The sequence below is a fragment of the Macaca nemestrina genome, chromosome 9 (assembly GCF_043159975.1).
Source record: "Macaca nemestrina isolate mMacNem1 chromosome 9, mMacNem.hap1, whole genome shotgun sequence".
NCBI classification, from domain to species: Eukaryota; Metazoa; Chordata; class Mammalia; order Primates; family Cercopithecidae; genus Macaca; species Macaca nemestrina.
The window spans coordinates 42,952,191-42,971,499 of NC_092133.1; the positions used below are offsets into that span (position 1 = coordinate 42,952,191).

The 19,309-nt window shown below is 37.6% G+C and overlaps 1 protein-coding gene across 2 annotated transcripts in view; it reads right to left on the bottom strand.

Moving 5' to 3' along the window:
- Positions 1-19,309, bottom strand: part of LOC105480476 (ribonuclease P/MRP subunit p30) — a 29,759-nt gene that overhangs the window by 3,703 nt on the left and 6,747 nt on the right. The window contains exons 5-10 of one of the 2 annotated variants that reach the window (XM_011739413.2): positions 18,823-18,894; positions 11,442-11,531; positions 2,187-2,303; positions 1,585-1,614; positions 1,152-1,189; positions 680-759 (exon numbers count right to left, since the gene is read on the bottom strand). In XM_011739413.2, coding sequence (XP_011737715.2) covers positions 680-759; positions 1,152-1,189; positions 1,585-1,614; positions 2,187-2,303; positions 11,442-11,531; positions 18,823-18,894 — 427 coding nt within the window. The remainder of the gene's footprint in view (positions 1-679; positions 760-1,151; positions 1,190-1,584; positions 1,615-2,186; positions 2,304-11,441; positions 11,532-18,822; positions 18,895-19,309) is intronic. The other variant, XM_071069512.1, reaches the window with a different exon arrangement.

Here is a 19,309-nt window from a genome sequence, read left to right on the forward strand (position 1 = left end):
CAGTCTGGCCAGGCATGGTAGCTCATATCTGTAATCCTACACTTTGGGAGGCTGAGGCAGGAGGATTGCTTGAGCCCAGGAGTTCAAGATCAGCCTGGCTAACATAGTGAGACCCTGTCTCTATTTAAAAACAGAAAACAACAACAACAACAACAACAACAACAAAAACAGTACAGTCTGGACACAACTTGACCATGGTAAGCAAACATGGGAAAAGAAACATTCTGAGTTATAATAAATGTAAAAGTTACAGTCTATGTTTTGTTAGTTGGATTTTTAAAATGTATTTGCTGTTTTTGTTTTCCTAATAAATAGTTTAATGTATATTTTTAATATATCAGTTCTCTAAAACAGATTTTCAACAGGGAAAGCATGGCCCTCTGGTGAGGGAGAAGAAGGGAGATTAGAAGTCTATCAAAATGTGGGCAGGAGCACACATGTATAGCTGGAGGAACTATTCAATACTCTTTCTGTAATGAAAACTATACTCATTCTACAAACTTTAGAAAGTAAAGCCTGAAGTGAGGGTGAGAAAACACTGATGGCTATGGTTAGAACAGGTTGAGAAAAGATGACCCCAAAGGAACTCAGGAGGATAGGGCAATAAAAATAGGTATGGCTGTAAAAATGACTTGCTTCTAACATGACCATTCAGTTTGTACTGGAAGAACTTGCTTACCTCCGTGGAGAAGTGCTGCTCGGCAGTTGGTGGATACCGCAGCCTTGGCATCACTTTCAGAGAGCCCAAACAGCAAGCCTCTTGGGGGAGCATTAAAGATTTCAACCCGGAGTCAGCCAAGGACACGAGACTAACACAAACATAACAGAAAGTGCCAGCTAACCTGGTCGTGTTGAGAGGTTAATTAATTCGACAGCAGTTCTTAGTCCAACTGGAACATGCATCTGAGAAAAGACTCACTTAACTCTAAGCTTTTATCATATGAAGTCCCCCGTTTCCTCTTTTCTATCTCAGGATTAATTAAAAAACAAACGTAAAGATCTCTATAAGGTTATACAATTTATTTTTGAAGTTATTAATTGGTAAACTTACAGTAAAATGTTGAGAAAAATACCACGTTCAACTATAATACAGCTTTGAATTCAAAATTTCCTGAAGACAATGTCAACCACTTTTACTCAGAAAAGGATACAGGTTTGCCACGTCATATGGCCCTCTTATTTCTAAAGGCTGAAATAAAATGAACAAAGAGTAGATATGAGAAAATTATTTATAACATTTCAATAACTTATAGCAAATTAATAGAATATTTAAGTATCCAAAAATAAAAAATTACATAAATTTAAGTCCTTATAATATTGATGGGTTTTATAGTTTTTGAAAATATAAGAGAAGCTTGAAAAGCATTCTGTAAAAGTATAAAAGAAAAACTAATTATATAAACAAAAGTTGAAGCCTAAAGAAAATGGGGATAAATTTTACTGTTTAGCAATTACAATGAGCAAATGCAGTTAAAATAGAAAAAAATGCAACAAATATTCATTTACTATTTTAATTTATCTCCTAGAAACTGCAAAGTTTTATAACCTGAAAGATGAAAATAAAGTACTTCATGCTAGACTTACCCTTTCTGCAGCACTAGATATAATTACATTCTACAAAATAGAAAGTGATTAATATTAATCTTAGATAAATGCAAAAAAAAAAAGGAGAGTTTCATAATATAAATAGCCAGTAATCACATTTTAATATTTAAGGCTCAAATACCATCTTCTTTTAAAGATAAGGTAAATGATTAAGGTGAAAAAAATGAAAGATTTCATTTCAAACTAAAGGCAATCTGTAATAAAAAACAAAATATGTTTTCCTAACAGATCTTAGTACAGATGAATTAAGTTTAAAAAACAAGATGAAAAGGTCACATAATCTTAATTCAACTCAGTGAGGACAATTGTTATTCTAGACTTTTCTTTCACAGTATGTAAACTGCAAATTTTTATCAAAAGATATGGCTTCCAACACATCTTTTTCTCCCTTATATTATTCTTCCCTTGGTATTTTTCTTTCCTTTAAAACTAGCAGAGCTCACTGAAATGGGAGAATTTGTTCCTATGCTTTGAGAACATTCTGCATTAAGGAAAAGGAGTCAGTTTGACAATTCCAGTGTACCACTAATAATAAACTGCCAGATGCGAAAAACATCCTAAAATTAATTATAGAACCATACCTTTCCTTTGCAGATTTGCATCAAATTGAGAGCATTGGAAATTGTATACCTTCTCATTGTGGAGTCTTTGATAGCAGGGCTATAGACAAGTTCAAAAGCCAGGCCTCGGTCAATTGCCTTCACAGGAAATAAAGAAAACTGTCAGAGATAAACATGCACTGGCCTACTTCATTTTCACAGATTCTCTCTTCACCTCCTTCCTCACTCCCTACCACTCACCCCTTACATGTCAAGGTACAGCTTTATGAAAGACAGATTAACACTCAAATGGCACCACCCACAAGGAGAAGAAAATAAATCTGTGGCTCTACTTGATCAAAAGAGTTTATCTTGGCTGTGGGGAAGCTGACTTTACATAAACAGGAATTACGAAGAGGCTAAGAAGAACAAAGTCCCAATGGGGTGAGACAGGGGCTATTACTCTATGCACTATCAAAAGGAAAACAGAAATGTACTCCCTACATTTAGAGTAAACTGTATGCAAACATAGTAAACCAAGTAATCTGACCTACGAATGCACAAAGAGACAAAGAAATGAAGAGCTGAAAAAAGCCCAAAGAACCAAGGGTGGGTAGGTCTTTCAGGTAAGTAATTTATTACCTATATGTTGAAGAGAGAATAACAGCCATAGTTAATTGAGTGCTGACTATATGCTAAGAGAGTCTTATATGTAACATTTAATCCTTACTATAATATCTTTATAAAGCATTACTGCAAAGACTGCTAATTGCCCAGATATCTGTCCTCTCCTTTTTCTTTAGTAATAAAGGCCCTGGTTTTTCACTGGGCTTATAGCTGCACAACAAAAAAGAAGGAAGTGCCCGTGAAGATTTTGCCCAGCTCACCATACAAGCCTGGCTTTTTTCATGAGAAAAAGAAACTTCTTTATTTAATGTACTCTTACTACACAGGGATCCACAGGTAAGTAGATGAGTGGAAATGAGATTGAAATTAACCACCATACTATTCAGCTTTCATAATGAGCACCTAAATGTCTTCATCCATTCACAGAAGATATGTTTTAAGCCCACTACGTGCAAAAGCTGAGATGGTTCCTCCCTTCTAAAAGTTCACATTTTAGTGGGGGAGACAGACGATCAATAACCACACAAAAATATAAAACTTCAACCGTGTTAAGTGCTATCAAGGAGAAGATTGGATGGGGGTAAGGAAGAAATTAAGTAGTTAATTAGCAGAGGAAGGTGCATTTTCATAGGGAGGTCAGACTTTTGCATTGGCAAAGTCTCCAAGGTTGCAGCATGGCAGTATGTAGGGAAGGTCAAATGCTGGAGAAAAATAATGAGGAAGACAGGCTAAAGAGGACGGGAAAGGCCAACTGTGCAGGCCTTTAGAGCTGATGACGAGGATTATTCCTAATGAAGAAAACATCTGAAGGATTTTCAGCATAGAGAGGATAATCAGATTCTCACCCTTTCAGTGTTTAAGATAGTAATTTGTCCACATGACTCACAAAGCAACATAAGAAAACAATAAAAAGTACTGTTTGCATCTCTGATCCTATCTGCCCTATCCCCTCCTCCAATAATCACTTTTATTAATTTCTTGTGTCTTCTTCCAGAGTTTCTTCATACAACTATAAGCAAATATGAATAGATACTATTTTTCTTTCTTATCCAATTGCAAAAGTCACTTGGGTGGCAGTACTCTTTCCAATGAATAAAGAATGGTAGGCATGTTCTAGGCAGTATGATCCAAGTCTCTGCTTGGCAAATGAGTTTCGATTGCCCAGAGTACGAGTTGAGACTGGCCCAGCTGTGACTCCTAGGGTTTACTCCTGAGCATTTACAGGGAATGGAGAAACTTGCCTTTTTCTAGAACTGGCAGTCTCTCTTGATTTAATTCACTTGCACTTCAAGGCCCCTTCTACTTTTCCTTCCTGAACACAGATTTCCTTAATTCTTCCTCTGGCTTCAAGGCTCCCAGATTTTATTTTAGATTTTCCTGTCTGTCTGATTCTAGTTTGGTTAGAATTTAAATGCTATTTTCCACACTGCAACCTTCCCCTCTCTCATTTTTTGACTTTTCCCCATCTCTAATTCTTTACCTGTGTTGATTATTTCTAGGAATGACATTTGTTAAGATAATATTTCTGTCATAGTTGAACGTGTATCTCATTTTCTCTGCCAAGCTTGTACACTTCTTGAGAGCTAGACTGCCTTTTACATAAAAAGTGTGTATTTATATTTTGAGTGAATAAATAGTAGCTTATGGAGAAGATGTCCTGTAATAACGTTGTTCATTATAGACGATCCATCATCAAAGGAACCTCGATGCACCTGGCTAACCAAAAGCCACAGATAAACAGAAACATCCCTTTTAGCCATATTATCAGCCATCTCCTTGGCTATATATTTTACCAAAACTATTAATTAGCTGAAGAGGCTGACCTGTATTTCTTTTCCTTATCCTTCTAGTTGTGGAACTATAATACAAGGCAATAGGATGATGAATAGGGGAAACAAATGAAAGAGATGAATGATACATAGAGTTGGATGGCTAGATCTCAAAATATTCCTAATTGACTGAATCTAAATTTCTAGACCCTTGTGGGGACCAAATCAAAATAAAAACAACTTTTGTAGGGGGAAGGGGAGAAAAAAAGGATATTATCAGCACAATTATTTTTTAAGAAAAAAGTTCTGATTTTCATCTTGGTACATGAATCAAGTTTACTTTAAAACTGCTATAGGAATTCTTGAAAAAGAAAAATTAAAAATAATGCGCTATTGAAGGTTGTGAATATTTCTTTCACAATATCTCATTTTAAATTTTTAGATGGATAAAATACAGACTCATTACCTGGGATCTTGCTGTAAGATCATTTTAATGCAAATTGACTAAAGCTCATCAAATGATTGTTCATAACAGCCTCTTCTTAACAGTGCCTGCCTGATTAGCTTTTGTTCTCATGTCTGACCAAAGGTTCTGGCATGGGTGGGTGATCAGATTTTTTTACTAATGAGAAATAATGGTTATAAAGATGCTACTAAGGACAGGTGTGTGACAGTTGAATCAAGACACACTGGCACTAAAATTCCAAGTATTAAGCAAAGCCTTAGAGAAAGACAGAAGAAAATAAGGAGCTGATTACTGGGACAATATACTGATTCCCTGTTAATGTCATAAAAATTAGTTCTTTATTCATTCAAATGAATGACACCCTTTCAGTGTTTAAGATAGGTAATCTGTCCACATGACTCACAAAGCAACATAAGAAAACAATAAAAAGTACTACTTGCATCTCCAATCCTATCTGCCCTATCCCTTACTCCAATAATCACTTTTATTAATTTCTTGTGTCTTCTTCCAGAGTTTCTTCATACAACTATAAGCAAATATGGATACTATTTTTCTTTCTTATACAAAAGGTAGTCTGCTACATTCTTGTCCTGACATGAAAGCTTTTCCAAGTCAGCTCATAACTTTCTCTGTTTTACAGTTGCACAGTATTATATTGTAGAGGTATATCAATAACCAAATCTCTACTGATAGCCTTTGGGTGGTTTCAGTGTATCTGTAGAATAACACTAAAGTGGGATTGCTAGTCATAATGGGTTGAATCATGTCCTCATCCACAAAAGATATGTTGAAGCCCTAAACCTCAGTACCTCAGAATGTAATCTTATATTTGGAAATAGGGTCACTGTAGATGTAATGAGTTAAGATGAAGTCAGAATGGAATAGGGTAGGCCCCTAACCCAATATGACTGGTGTTCTTGTAAGATGATGGCCATGTGAAGACACAGAGACAAACAGGGAGAACACACTGAAGACAAAGGCAGAGATTGGAGTTATGTAGCTGCAAGCCCAGGATTACCAAAGATTGCCAGAAAATCACCAAAAGCTAAAAAGAGGCAAAGAAGGCGGTCCCACAGATTTCAGAGGGAACAAGTCCATGCTGACACCTTGATTTCAGACTTCCAGGCTTCAGAACTGTGAGATCATACAGTTTAAAACTGTTGTTTAAATCAGTAAATGTATTTGTAATTTGAAGAGTTGTTGCCAAATTACACGTCCTCCACGTAGGGATTGTTCCAATTTACACTGTTACAAGCAAAGTATGAGAATGACTGCTTTCCTGCAGCCTTACAACAGAGTGTATCTCTAATCACACAGGTGATTTTAATGTGAAATCTCTTACTATGATAAATTTAATCATCTTTTCATATGTCTAAGGCCTGTTTGCATTTCCTTTAATGTGAAATGCCTTTTTCATATTCTTAATCCATTTTTTTGTATTGTTCATCTTTTTTTTTAACTTATTAATTTCTAAGCACTCTTTGGTCTTTCTGTGTTAAGGAAGTAAGCTTTTTGTCTATGACACGAGTGAAAATTTTCCGTCAGTTTGTCATCTGTCTTTTAACTTTGTTTCTGGAGTTGTTTGCTGCTGTTGTTGTTTTTGCCACAAAAATTTTTAATACTGGCACTGAATGGACACAGTACTTAACACATTAGATTCATGTGTGATAAAACAAAGTTTACAGAACACTCACATCCAAATCAAGTATTTATAGCAGGATTCATGGAACTACCTCACTGCTTTAGATACTACTTACTAAACATCTCTCAGTGGGGAGTAATTGGACCACAAAGACAGAAATGGATTAGGGTTAAAGGAAGGGCTGAGGGGAAAACATCAGAGTGTAAAACATATAAGATCCCTTAAAATAACTCAATAAGCTTGAAGTCACTGTTAAATGACAATAACATTGAAATGGAAATAACATTGTAAAAAAATCAAAGGGAAAGTAAAGAGATACATGCGGCTTTAAGAACATCCTTCTTCTCACAACCTGAATTCATAAAGCTCATGTTTTAAAATATGAAATGACTCTGCTTAACAAAGAGTACTGCTGTAAAGTAACTTTAAATAGCATTTCCCAGTAGGAAATGACAGATTTGGAATCAAAGCTTGAGTACAAAACCCTAGTCAACCCCTTGAGAGAGTCATTTAACTGTGTGAACCATGAACTACCTGAGAAAGACTGTATTACCTGCATACGGAGATAATTAATATCTACCCCATCCCAAAGCTGCTGGGCCACAGCAGGTATCAAACTGCTCGTCATAAAATGCTAAATAATCTGAAGTCATGTGATTATCCAAGAAGAGGAGTGGAATCCAATTTTTTAGAAACACATCTATCACATGATAGAGTTGCAATGACAAGTTACTTAGACTCCAGAAGAGGTTTGTGGGAGATTTTAGAGGAAATTGCATAATTGAAATCATGGTGCCCTAAGTATGCAGTGAAGATGACAAAGGGGAGATGAGCTGCAAAGTACACAAATGGAGTGTCTGGTATGCTCTAGAGCTCCTGGGCCCTCCTTCACAATCCCAACCTTCCAAGCTGAAGATCCTCACATGGCGTCTGGCCTATTGGTAAAATATGAACGACTTACCTTTCTTAATACTGCTTTTCACCACAACCAAAGAAAAGGGCCCAAATTGTAACAAAATTAAGATCTGTGCTTAATTTAAAGTAACCCTGGCCAAGGCAGGTGGATCACTTGAGGTCAGAAGTTCAGAACCAGCCTGGCCAATATGATGAAACCCCATCTTTACTAAAAATACAAAAAAATTAGTCAGGTATGGTGGCAGACGTCTGTAATCCCAGATACTTGGGAGGCTGAGACAGGAGAATCATTTGAACTGAGGAGGCGGAGGCTGTAGTGAGCCGAGATCACACTACTGCACTCCATCCTGGGTGACAGAGCAAGACTCCGTCTCCAAAAAAAAAAAAAAAAAACAAAAAAAGTAATCCTTATAAAGTGATCCTTTTAAAGCCAATCTATGAACTTCTCAAGGCCAAAAACAGGTTTATCCTCAAAGCCAAGGGAACACACAAGGACCAAGACTGAAGACTGAACTATTATCCATACCTACTTACTACATGTTCTGTGCTCTCACAATGTATACATTTCCACCCTTTGTGTAGACAAATAGCTCCACAGCCAGATTGGATATTATGTTATAAATAATACACACATACCTATACCACAACTATTATCCAACAAGCTGGACCCTGTATGTTTCCAACTTTCTCTCTTTAATAAAAAATAGGTGAATAAATTAACAGGGACGCTTCTGCTTCTTGACCAATTCACAGTGCAGCCTACTCCTCTACTAGATGAAGACTAAAAATAATCTTGTGCAGCCTTTCTTTCCACTCCATCATCTAGTTTTTATTAAACAACATATGTAAAATGTTCACACCAGATTTTTTTAAAAGCAGACACTGTGTTAAACTGCGTATCCCTCTAACTTGACAAAATTTTTTACTTTTCAGAATTCTTAAATTGAAAAATGTAGGAATTAAGCCAAAAATGCCCATCAAACAAAAGTAGCTTTCCTGAATTTCCCAATGGAATCGGGGGTGGGGTGTCCTGGTGTCATTGTCTTGAATGCCACTGTCCTCCTCATGTTGCCCTGCTGCCCCATTTCTCTCACTGTATATACTTCCTGCTGAATGCGGACATCCAGCTAGCGACCAACAACGAGAATTTGGTCACATCCCCTATGCTGTACCCTGAGATGCTAAGCTCAACATGTACTTATTCACTCAACAAACTGTAAGGAGGACTCATTATGGGCAAGACAGTGGAGTACTTAAAAAAGGACCCTGACACAGCTAGTGCTCTCTAGAAGCTCACACTCTGGTTTAAACAATCATACAAGTTCCTAAGAACCCCAATTAAAAGCTCTCACCGAAGTAGCCACTGGGAATCTTACCATTGTCGTGAGACATGAGGAATTATGTGCTGTGCACTGCTGTCCAATCCATGGACTTGGCTTAGCATCACATGCTAGCTCCTCCCAACCAAGGTCACAGTATCGTATGTGGGCTTATTCAGGCAAAGCCGTCTAGAAAATGACCTTCCTAGTTCATTAAGGCGAAGACAAAGGTGAAAAAGTTGTAAGTTCACTAGCAATTTGCTGAGTGGCTATATTGCCCAACTCTGGGGGTGCTACTTCCATAGAAACTGTATTGGCAGTTTGAGGCTTGTAAAAAGGTTAGGCAAACTTCTAAAGACAGAGATTGCTACCTCTGGAGAGAAACAATATGTGAGGCCAACAAGATTGTCATAACCTTGAGTACTGTATTAATTTGTGACTTTTATCATAGGTACCTGGGGCACATCAGAGATCCTGACAGACAACCAATCACAACTTTCCTAATCCTGTGTGACTAAAGAGCTGAATGACTTCTTGCAGTTTTTCATTTCCCCACATTTGACAAATGAGCTGCTGCACAACATAGATTTCCAAGTCGAAAATGTGGTGATTCAGGGGTTTTTCACTGTTTACTTATTTATAAGTACTGGCAACAACACAAGGAACCAATGATTTGAGCTTAGCCTATATTGTTATGTTCACTAGTACTGTCAATATTTACCCTAGGCCAGGCATGGTGGCTCATGCCTGTAATACCAGCATTTGGGGAGGCTGAGGCGGGCAGATCATAAGGTTAGGAATTTGAGACCAGCCTGGCCAACATGGTGAAACCCCATCTTTACTAAAAAAAAAAAAAAATACAAAAATTAGCCGGACATGGTGGCATGCACCTGTAATCCCAGCTACTTGGGAGGCTGGGGCAGGAGAATTGCTTGAACCCGGGAGGCGGAGGTTGCAGTGAGCCAAGATTGTGTCACTGTACTCTAGCCTGGGTGACAGAGCAAGACCCTGTATCAAAAAAAAGTTTACCCAACAAGAGCTTTCATGTTTGTCCCTTGAAATATATGATTACATATTTTCAGTTTGAGTAGCATATTTTTAGGGGTAGAACATAAGCTAACTTAAATTTTTCCACATTGGGTGGGTAAGGCGTGGTGGCTCATGCCTGTAAGCTCAGCACTTTGGGAGGCTGAGGTGGGAGGATCGCTTGAGCCCAGGAGTTCAAGACCAGCCTGGGAAACACGGTGAGACCCCAACTTTACAAAACATAAAAAAGTTAGCCAGGTGTGGTGGCATGCACCTGTAGTCCCAATTACTCAGGAGGCTGAGGTAGGAGGATCACTTGACCCCAGGAGGTTGAGGCTGCAGTGAGCTATGATCATGCCACTGCACTCTAGCCTGGGCAACAGAGTAAGACCCTGTATCTAATAATAATAATAATAATAATAATTTATTATTATTTATATATAATTTATATATATAATTTATTATAATAAATTATTATTTTTGCCACATTGAATTTTCCCATACCAATTTTCCATTTTCTCCTCCTATTGTCTCCCCCGATTCTCAAGCCAATGCCTTAGCACCAAAGAGAATTAAAATTCAGAAAGTTACGATTCTACAGAGGCAAAAGAGCAGGGGAATTATCCTGCTTTGAAAAACTTCTTACAAAAATTAATCTTCTGACTCTGAAAGGATTGGATACGTAATTTGGACTGTATTTGCTAAACTCTTTTTTTCTCCCTGGATACCAGTTTTTGAGAACAGGAGACTAAGTAGGGTTTTGGAAGCCACTATTCTAAAATAGCATCTCAACTCTTCCTAGGATCTGATTGGCAAAGCAAATAGTTAACAGCTGTGCTGACCTTATGCTACTAAAATAGTTACTGGTGTGAAATAATAGTAGCTTATGATGGAAATGGGAGGAAATTAAGACTTAGAAGAAGGCATGGCAGATGGAAGATGAAGGGTATGGGAAAACAAGAGAAAACTATGTAGAAGGGGAATGAGAAAAATTCTATAGCAGAGGGAGAAACAAAAAAGTTCTCTGAACACATGGCCATCCTATTAGGTTAATATAACTCTAGGCTCTTTGTGAATAAGCATGCTTCAACACACATTTTAATTTTGCATAGACCACGTCTATGTGATGCCATGCTCTGTTCCCTCTTCACTCTCTTTAGCTTGCTGGTGCCTCAAGGATCCTCTGCTTTTTACTTTTTCCCTTCCCCTTCTTTTTTGACTGCTCTGTTCCCTTAATAATCAATGTTCAAGTTATAAGTACCCATGATTATTAGCTATCCTCTCAAGAAATATCCTTCATAAATTTTGGGTTCTACAGCCTTTTAAAAACATCTTAATAATTAACTGGATATTTTAAATTTTAAACTTTCGTTCTCCCTTTGTTCAGCTTTCAAAACTAAAATTCTCTTTTCTAAAACCGCCTCCTATTCCCTAGCCTTTGTTTTTCCTTCTAAGAATACTGGTTTCTTCTGCTTCCAATTTGCTATGTAAGTTTCTAAGATTCAAATACAGAATGGAAAGTATAACACTTACCACATTAATAGGAGGTCTTTTGAAGTAAAATGGTAGTTTCTCTGTTACAGTTATGCAGACTAAATCCACATCTAAATGTGTACAAGCAATCTATAAAGAAGAAAAAAAATAGGTAAGGCCAAAAGGAAAATTGGCACAAGTAAGAACGGGAGATAGGGTCAAACCCGATATAATGAAATATAAGTATGGTTCACTCCATAGGTGTTTTGATGGTTCTGTGTTGAAATACATCTGACCTTTTACAAAGTCAACTGTTTTGCTACTCTTTTAGGTTGGGTTTAAATGGTTTAACTGTAATCCAGCAAAAGCGGATTATGTCCATAGACTTTCTCAAAAGATGGAGCCTAGAGACTCTCTAACTCATATGGTCTGCTACATAAGGATGGTTTGTGGAGTGAGGCTCAGTTTGTGGAAGATTACTTCAGACTGTTCCAGAAAGAAGAAACTGACTATTCTAAATCCAAGGAAAAAATAAGCCAAATGGAATGTATGCATGGTCCATTTATCCCACAAACTATTTATTGAACAACTCTGTGCCAAGAATTGTCCCAGAGCTGCGGCTCCTATCAAGTCTAATGAGCAGCTAAAGAAGTATGAACACAGCACCTCATGACATTTGTTCAAAAACTAATAGAAGGAATCTACATAAATAGTTAAAGCAGAGCTATTACAAGTCAAATGATAATGAATGCATTTTCTCAACTTTTAATTTCCCTTTCCGTTGTTTTAATTTTTGCTATGATTTGTTGAGTAATACTCTGCATTTCCTTCTCAAAGAGGAAACTTTGGGAGGCCGAGACGGGCGGATCACGAGGTCAGGAGATCGAGACCATCCTGGCTAACACAGTGAAACCCCGTCTCTACTAAAAAATATAAAAAAATAGCCGGGCGAGGTGGCGGGCGCCTGTAGTCCCAGCTACTCAGGAGGCTGAGGCAGGAGAATGGCGAAAACCCGGGAGGCGGAGCTTGCAGTGAGCTGAGATCCGGCCACTGCACTCCAGCCCGGGCGGCAGAGCGAGACTCCGTCTCAAAAAAAAAAAAAAAAAAAAGGAAACTGCTTATAAAAACCACATACAAGATAAAATAAACAGATAAGAAAATCAGGATAAATGGAAAATCAGGGAAGAAAAATAAAGCTGGGAAAAGGTTACTAGCGTAGAGGGCAAGCCAGAAGACACTGCTGGAAGAAATATACCTGGCTCTGATTCTGCCATTATTTGATTTATAGTGATAAAATATTTGGCTGTTATACATTACATTAAAAATAAAGCTTACTGACAATGCTAGTGTGTACAGGCTTGACAGACAAATTCAAACTTCCAGGATGGCTATGCTGACAAAACAACATCAGTGGCACGTACCAGGGGAAAGGGCAGAGTAAGGAAGAGCAGAGAAGAGGGAGCAATAATGACCTGTAGGATTGGTGTCAACCTTCAGCAATGACAGGAATACCGTATCTTGCCCTTTTTCTTCAGAATCCCCACTTCAGTCACTCCTACGCCAACCCCAGGGCTTTAGGAAGCAAGTAGAGATCAGAGGCTGGCTAGCTTTAAAACAGTCATAGTAACTTAGTAAGCCTGGGAAGCAATATTGTTTTGGTAGAAATAATTGGCTCATAAAGAATCTGCCCCATCCCAACTGCCACAGCTGTCCAACTCATAAAAGTCATTGAAAATTTAATAAGAGTGGATGAAGGAAAGCTCTGAATGATAGCTGAAACAAATTCAGTTCTGTTCACCATTTTTTATCTATCATACCGGCAAAGATAAAAGAGTTTAGTACTACCTTGCTGACATAAGAATGAATAAACAGGCACTCACAAGGTCTTTAAATCAGTATAAGGTCTTGAAAAACATTTTAGCAATGGCTACCAAAATTTTAAACGCGCACACCAGCAATTCTACTTATAGGTATGTAGTAGGTATAAGTGAAGTCTCCTATAGAGAAGTCTCTATAAGTGTAGAGGCTCTAGAAATATATTACGTAGCTATATACCCTACAAAGGCTCAGGGGACATTAGTACAATGACAGTCATTGCAATACCAATCATGAAACACTAGACACAATTAAATATCCCTCAATTTTACTTAAATAAATTATGATCCCTTTATATGACAGAATATGCCAACTCGTTAAAGGGAATGACGAGTGGATATTATGGAACAACCTCTAAGAAACTGTAAGGTAAAAGAAGCATGGTGTTAGGCAGGAAGGAAAGAGGAAAGGAGAAAGGGGGAGAACAAAGGAAAAAAAGATGAGGTAAATAATATTTCTAAAAAGATACACAAAAACTATTACGAGTGGTTGCTTCTGGAAAAAATGGGGAGGGAGTTTTAGGTGGAAGTAAGGAGTACTTTTCAGTACCTCTGTAATGTTTAAATTAGTCATCATGAATATAAATTATTTCTTCAGTTTAAAAAGCTGATTAATTCTTTAAAAGCCTGTTAAACATTCTCCCCAGAATGAAGCTAAATTAGGTTTAGCTTCATACATACTTTTTTCATACATATTGTTCCTTTCTTCCCTTCTCCTATATAAGAGTGGCCAATTAAACAATGGCTCTATGTTGGTTTAAGTATGTGCAAATACATGAACTAACATAAACTTTTAATTACAAGGGACAGCTCTACATGGCTCCCTCTGACACTTCAACCTTAGAATGCCCCAAACTGAATTATTTTGTTATTTAGTTTTCTATTAACCAAAATGTCTAATTGATACTTTTAGATAACCACAAAATAAGAGTTAATGTTCACACTACAATGAAATGCTTTCTATATCATTTTAAAAGATTACATTAGGCCGGGCGCGGTGGCTCAAGCCTGTAATCCCAGCACTTTGGGAGGCCGAGACAGGCGGATCACGAGGTCGGGAGATCGAGACCATCCTGGCTAACATGGTGAAACCCCGTCTCTACTAAAAAAATACAAAAAACTAGCCGGGCGAGGTGGCAGGTGCCTGTAGTCCCAGCTACTGGGGAGGCTGAGGCAGGAGAATGGCGGGAACCCGGGAGGTGGAGCTTGCAGTGAGCTGAGATCCGGCCACTGCACTCCAGCCTGGGTGGCAGAGCGAGACTCCGTCTCAAAAAAAAAAAAAATAAATAAATAAAAAAATTAAAAAAAAAATAAAAGATTACATTATGCCCAATAGAGCCTTGGGGTTAAGAATCTTATCACGGTTTTCTCTGAAAACTGGTAGGTTACATATGAATTTACATCAGTTGTCCAAACCATTTTTTTTTTTTGGCCCGCGACTCCCATGACAATTTAAAGAAAACGTATTCCCATAAACATGCACACGTATATACACATCTTTGCCTCTATGGCACAAAAGGAATAGGACTGCAGGGGTTCATATTCCTCCCTGAATCCCTGTCAAAGATATCAGGTTGATAAATTGTGAAGAGACAATCAGGCTTACCAAGGAAAAAGAGAGATGCCCATTAACAGTGGCGCTCAACTTTAGTGTGTATAAAACTTCCCTAAAGAATGTATAAAGAAGGAGACAACCATGCCCTACCTCCATTGATTCATTAAGTATGGCCTAATGATCTGCATTTTAATACATATCCCAGGTAATTCTAAAGCCAGTGGAGCCAGACCATACTCCAAGAAACACCAGGACACTCCGTTCCTCAAGATACTCTACAACAGTGCTCTGCAAAGGAAAGGCATGAATTTCAGGAGCAGGAAGAAAATAAAACTTTTATTTCCATTTACTTTTATTTTTTAAAAATAGAGACAGGGTCTCACTATGTTGCCCAGGCTGGTCTTGAACTCCTGGTCTAAGTGGTCATCCTGCCTCAGCCTCCCAAAGTGCTGGGATTACAGGCACAAGGCACTGGATCCAGCCTCCATTTGCTTTTTTTTTTTTGAGACAGAGTCTCGCTCTGTCGCCCAGGTTGGAGTGCAGTGGCGCAGTCTCGGCTCACTGCAAGCTTCGCCTCCCGGGTTCACATCATTCTCCGGTCTCAGCCTCCTGAGTAGCTGGGACTACAGGCGCCCGCCACCATGCCTGGCTAACTTTTTGTATTTTTAGTGGAGACGGGGTTTCACCGTGTTAGCCAGGATGGCCTCAATCTCCCGACCTGATGATCTGCCTGCCTCGGCCTCCCAAAGTGGTGGGATTACAGGCGCGAGCCACCATGCCTGGCCCATTTACTAAATTTTTAATTCACTATCTTAAGATTTGTTTTGTGTTTATGTAGTTTTTGTAAGGCACACCAGTACAATGAGAGATGCAAATAATTTATAAAAAACATATATATATTTGGAAGCAGGCTCAAAAAATTTTTAAACTGATAGGGTGCACAATCAAAGCAGGTTAGAGACCACTGGACTAAATAACCTGAATTCTCCTCAACCTGCTCAGCTGCTTTAAATCCTAAATGGGAATAACTGGTCCAGATGCTCCTGAAGCTTCTATGCAACTCTCTGTGTCATATTCCACAACTGTCCCACAGTCCAAGGAGCCCTAACCAATGGACACCCTCAAAATCTTTAACCTCTGCCTTATCTCCTTAAGTAGTTATGGGGAGGGAGTTTCTGTGAGAAATCTTCCAGATACTCTGAGTAGAAAATATAATGCTATGTTATGTCCTATGGAAATGATGCTATTTAATGTGGTTAGATTTTATACTATTGACATAAATGTGTGTCTGTGTGTGTGTATGCTTGATGACTCATCTTGGAGACCTAACTTAGTTTTAGAATACCATACCTATAAAGATAGATAGCTGTTAGAATTCTAGATAATCAACTTACAAACAAAACAAATAAAATGACTTATAGAATGTAACTTAAGAAACAAACTGCTGGCATTTGACCTGATTCCAAACCACAATATACTTATAAAAGCTTTAAAAGAGATGTCTGTTAAAATTGATTTCCTATAGAAAACAGGGAGAACTCTAATTTCAATTTAATCTTAAGGAATGGGTAATATTTGGATAGGGAAGAGGAAGATGTTCCAATTTTTAAAACTGCATTTTCATATAACTTTTTCAGTATATGTGTAAAGTCAATACTTTGTGCTTTCTTCCATCTTCCAAAGTATTTTTGACAGGCCCATCTACTATCATCAAGCATGTGTTCAGCAAATTCAAACTTTAAGTCTGAGAAAAACAGTAAGATAAACAAATAAAACTATTATATGAAATTACAATATAGTCTAAAACCCAAAGTCCTATCTTTAGAACATACTTGCTGGGAGATTTAGAGCAAATCACTCAGCCTGAGTCTCAGTTTTCTCCTCTATAAAATGGGGATAGTAATAAATATCTGTCCCAATTATCCTACAGGACTGTTGTAAAAGTTAAAGGAAATAAATATGTAAAAGCTTTTGAAAGGTTTTACAAATGTGTACCTTCTTTTGTTTCTCTAATCATCAGTAAAGGGATATGGAAATGTAAGTTGCACGATCTTCAAAATTAATCCAGAAATCAAATGGACAACAAAATGCTTGGTACATCAGCAACTTTTATTCCAAATCACAACTGAGTTGCCATTATTTAATAACAAAACTAAGTTGCTGCTGGTTGTTTAACAAATTTGGAAATGACCATGGTCTGCCTTATATTAAATACTAGTGGTTTCAGCACTGAATTATACTTTCTTACAGAACATGAAAAAACAAATACCCAGAATCAACCCCAAATCTATTGGACCAGAGTCTCCAGTGGTGAAGACTAATGTGCCTGATTTTAAAAAGTTCTACAGGTGTATTTTATGACTAAAAACCACTTGCTTCTACTTACCCCTTTAACTAAAACAAAATTCTTGAGAATATCTATAATTGCATTAAAAAAATTTTTTTTGAGACAGAGTCTTACTCTGCCCAGGCTGGAGTGCAGTGGTGCAGTCTCAGCTCAGTGCAACCTCTGCCTCCTGGGTTCAAGCAATTCTTGTTCTTCAGTCTCCCAAGTAACTGGGATTACAGGCACGTGCCACCATGCCTGGATAATTTTTGTATTTTTAGTAGAGACGGGGTTTCACCATATTGGCCAGGCTGGTCTTGAACTCCTGACCTCAAGTGATCCACCCACCTTGGCCTCCTAAAGTGCTAGGATCACAGGCATGAGCCACTGTGCCCGGGCTACAGTTGCATTTTTTAAAGGAAGTAACAACAACAACAAAAAAAAGAGTAGGCATTCATAAATAATTTGTGCTGTTTCCCTCTGTTAATATAAATAATTAAGAATTGATAGCATGTCTTGAAAACTATTAATGTTTACATTAGCATCCTTAGTTAATAGCTCCATCTACTGGATACATCTAGCAAAAACATCTTTCTGCAATTTTAGAACGAATTTTGCTTAAAAAAAAAAAAAAAACTGAAGTAACATTAAAATCTCAAAGACCAGGCTGGTCTGAAGGTAGTCAGTTATCTTAATTGACTGTTCACAGTCAGTTATCTTGACTATTCACAGTCAGTTACAAATTGAATTCCCTGTTCTACTCTTTCCCCTCTTCTTAATAGGGCACTTAATTAGTCTTTAAAAAAAAAATCAAAGAGTAGTACCTTTGGTGGTTATATTTTCGGCAATGGACACTTTAGTGAACCTAGAAAAAGGCAACTTTCAGAAGTTTCTAAAAGTAGCTATACCTCATTTTATACTTTTGGCAGATGGACACTTTTGTGAACCCAGATAAAGGCAACTTTCAAACTTTCTAAAAGTAGCTATACCTCATTTTACACAGTAAAATGCATTACAGTTGATGTTTTTTCCCTACTGTAATCATTTAAAATGCCCAGGGTGTTCTGTCTCAAGGTGACAAACAAGCATACATGGTAAGCTCCTTTCCCTTCTACAAAGGCAATGAAATGGCAATTTTAAAAGTACAAAAGAAATTCAATTCATAAAGGCTCTCAAGATGAGAAGAGGGATTATACTAGCAAATGGCTGATTTTGAAGAATTTCTGAAAGACTAAAAGCTGAGACAATCATGCTGGCATATGGGCTATACCTCAGAGCATGCAAAGGAGGAATCTGAAACAGAGGTGGAAACTTTTATGCTACATAATAGAACCTTGCTCCTTTCCCTCCCAAGGAGCAGCAAATGGTAAGAAGGGCAAAAACAAGTGATTTTAGAAACACTTACCTAAGAGAAGTTTTGAATGAATGAAGCAGATAAAGAAACAGAAGAAAACGGGCTCTTTCAAACTGAGCCCATCATATGATAGCAGGATGAATAAAACAAAACAAAACAAAAAACACAAATGCCAGTTATATATACCCTTATGGGGTTCTAGAAACTCCAAGTATAAATAACAAATCCTAAAAGTTTCCAGATGAGTCAAAACAGGTCATCTACAAAAGCAGAACATCAGACTTCTTACATAACACATAAATACTACTTTCTTTTACTTATCCGTTACTCACATGAAAAAGCTTTTCTGTCTTTGGAAAAACTGCAACAACATCATAGAGCCGGGCCCTTGAAGAAGTTGCTCTCTAGGAATACAAAAAGAATGTTATCATACAATAACAAAATCTGTACACATGAAATTCTGTCTAGTGACTGACTCACACTTATATTTCAATCATGGAACACTTCTAATATACTACTGACATTTCTGCTTTGCTGTGTATGTTGGCAGAAAAGACCTAAGCACATGAGAATTTAGATACATATATCCATCTCACTAATCATTCTCCTCCTTCCTTCCTACATTGGTTATACTTTAACCACGTACCAAACATTGTGTTTGAGATGTAAAAATCAAATTAGGCTAGGCATGATGGCTTATGCCTGTAAACCCAGCACTTTGGGAGGCCGACGTGGGAGGACTGCTTGAGCCCAGGAGTTTGAGACTAGCCTGGGAAACATTGTGAGAACCCATCATTACAAAAAAATTACAAAATTAGC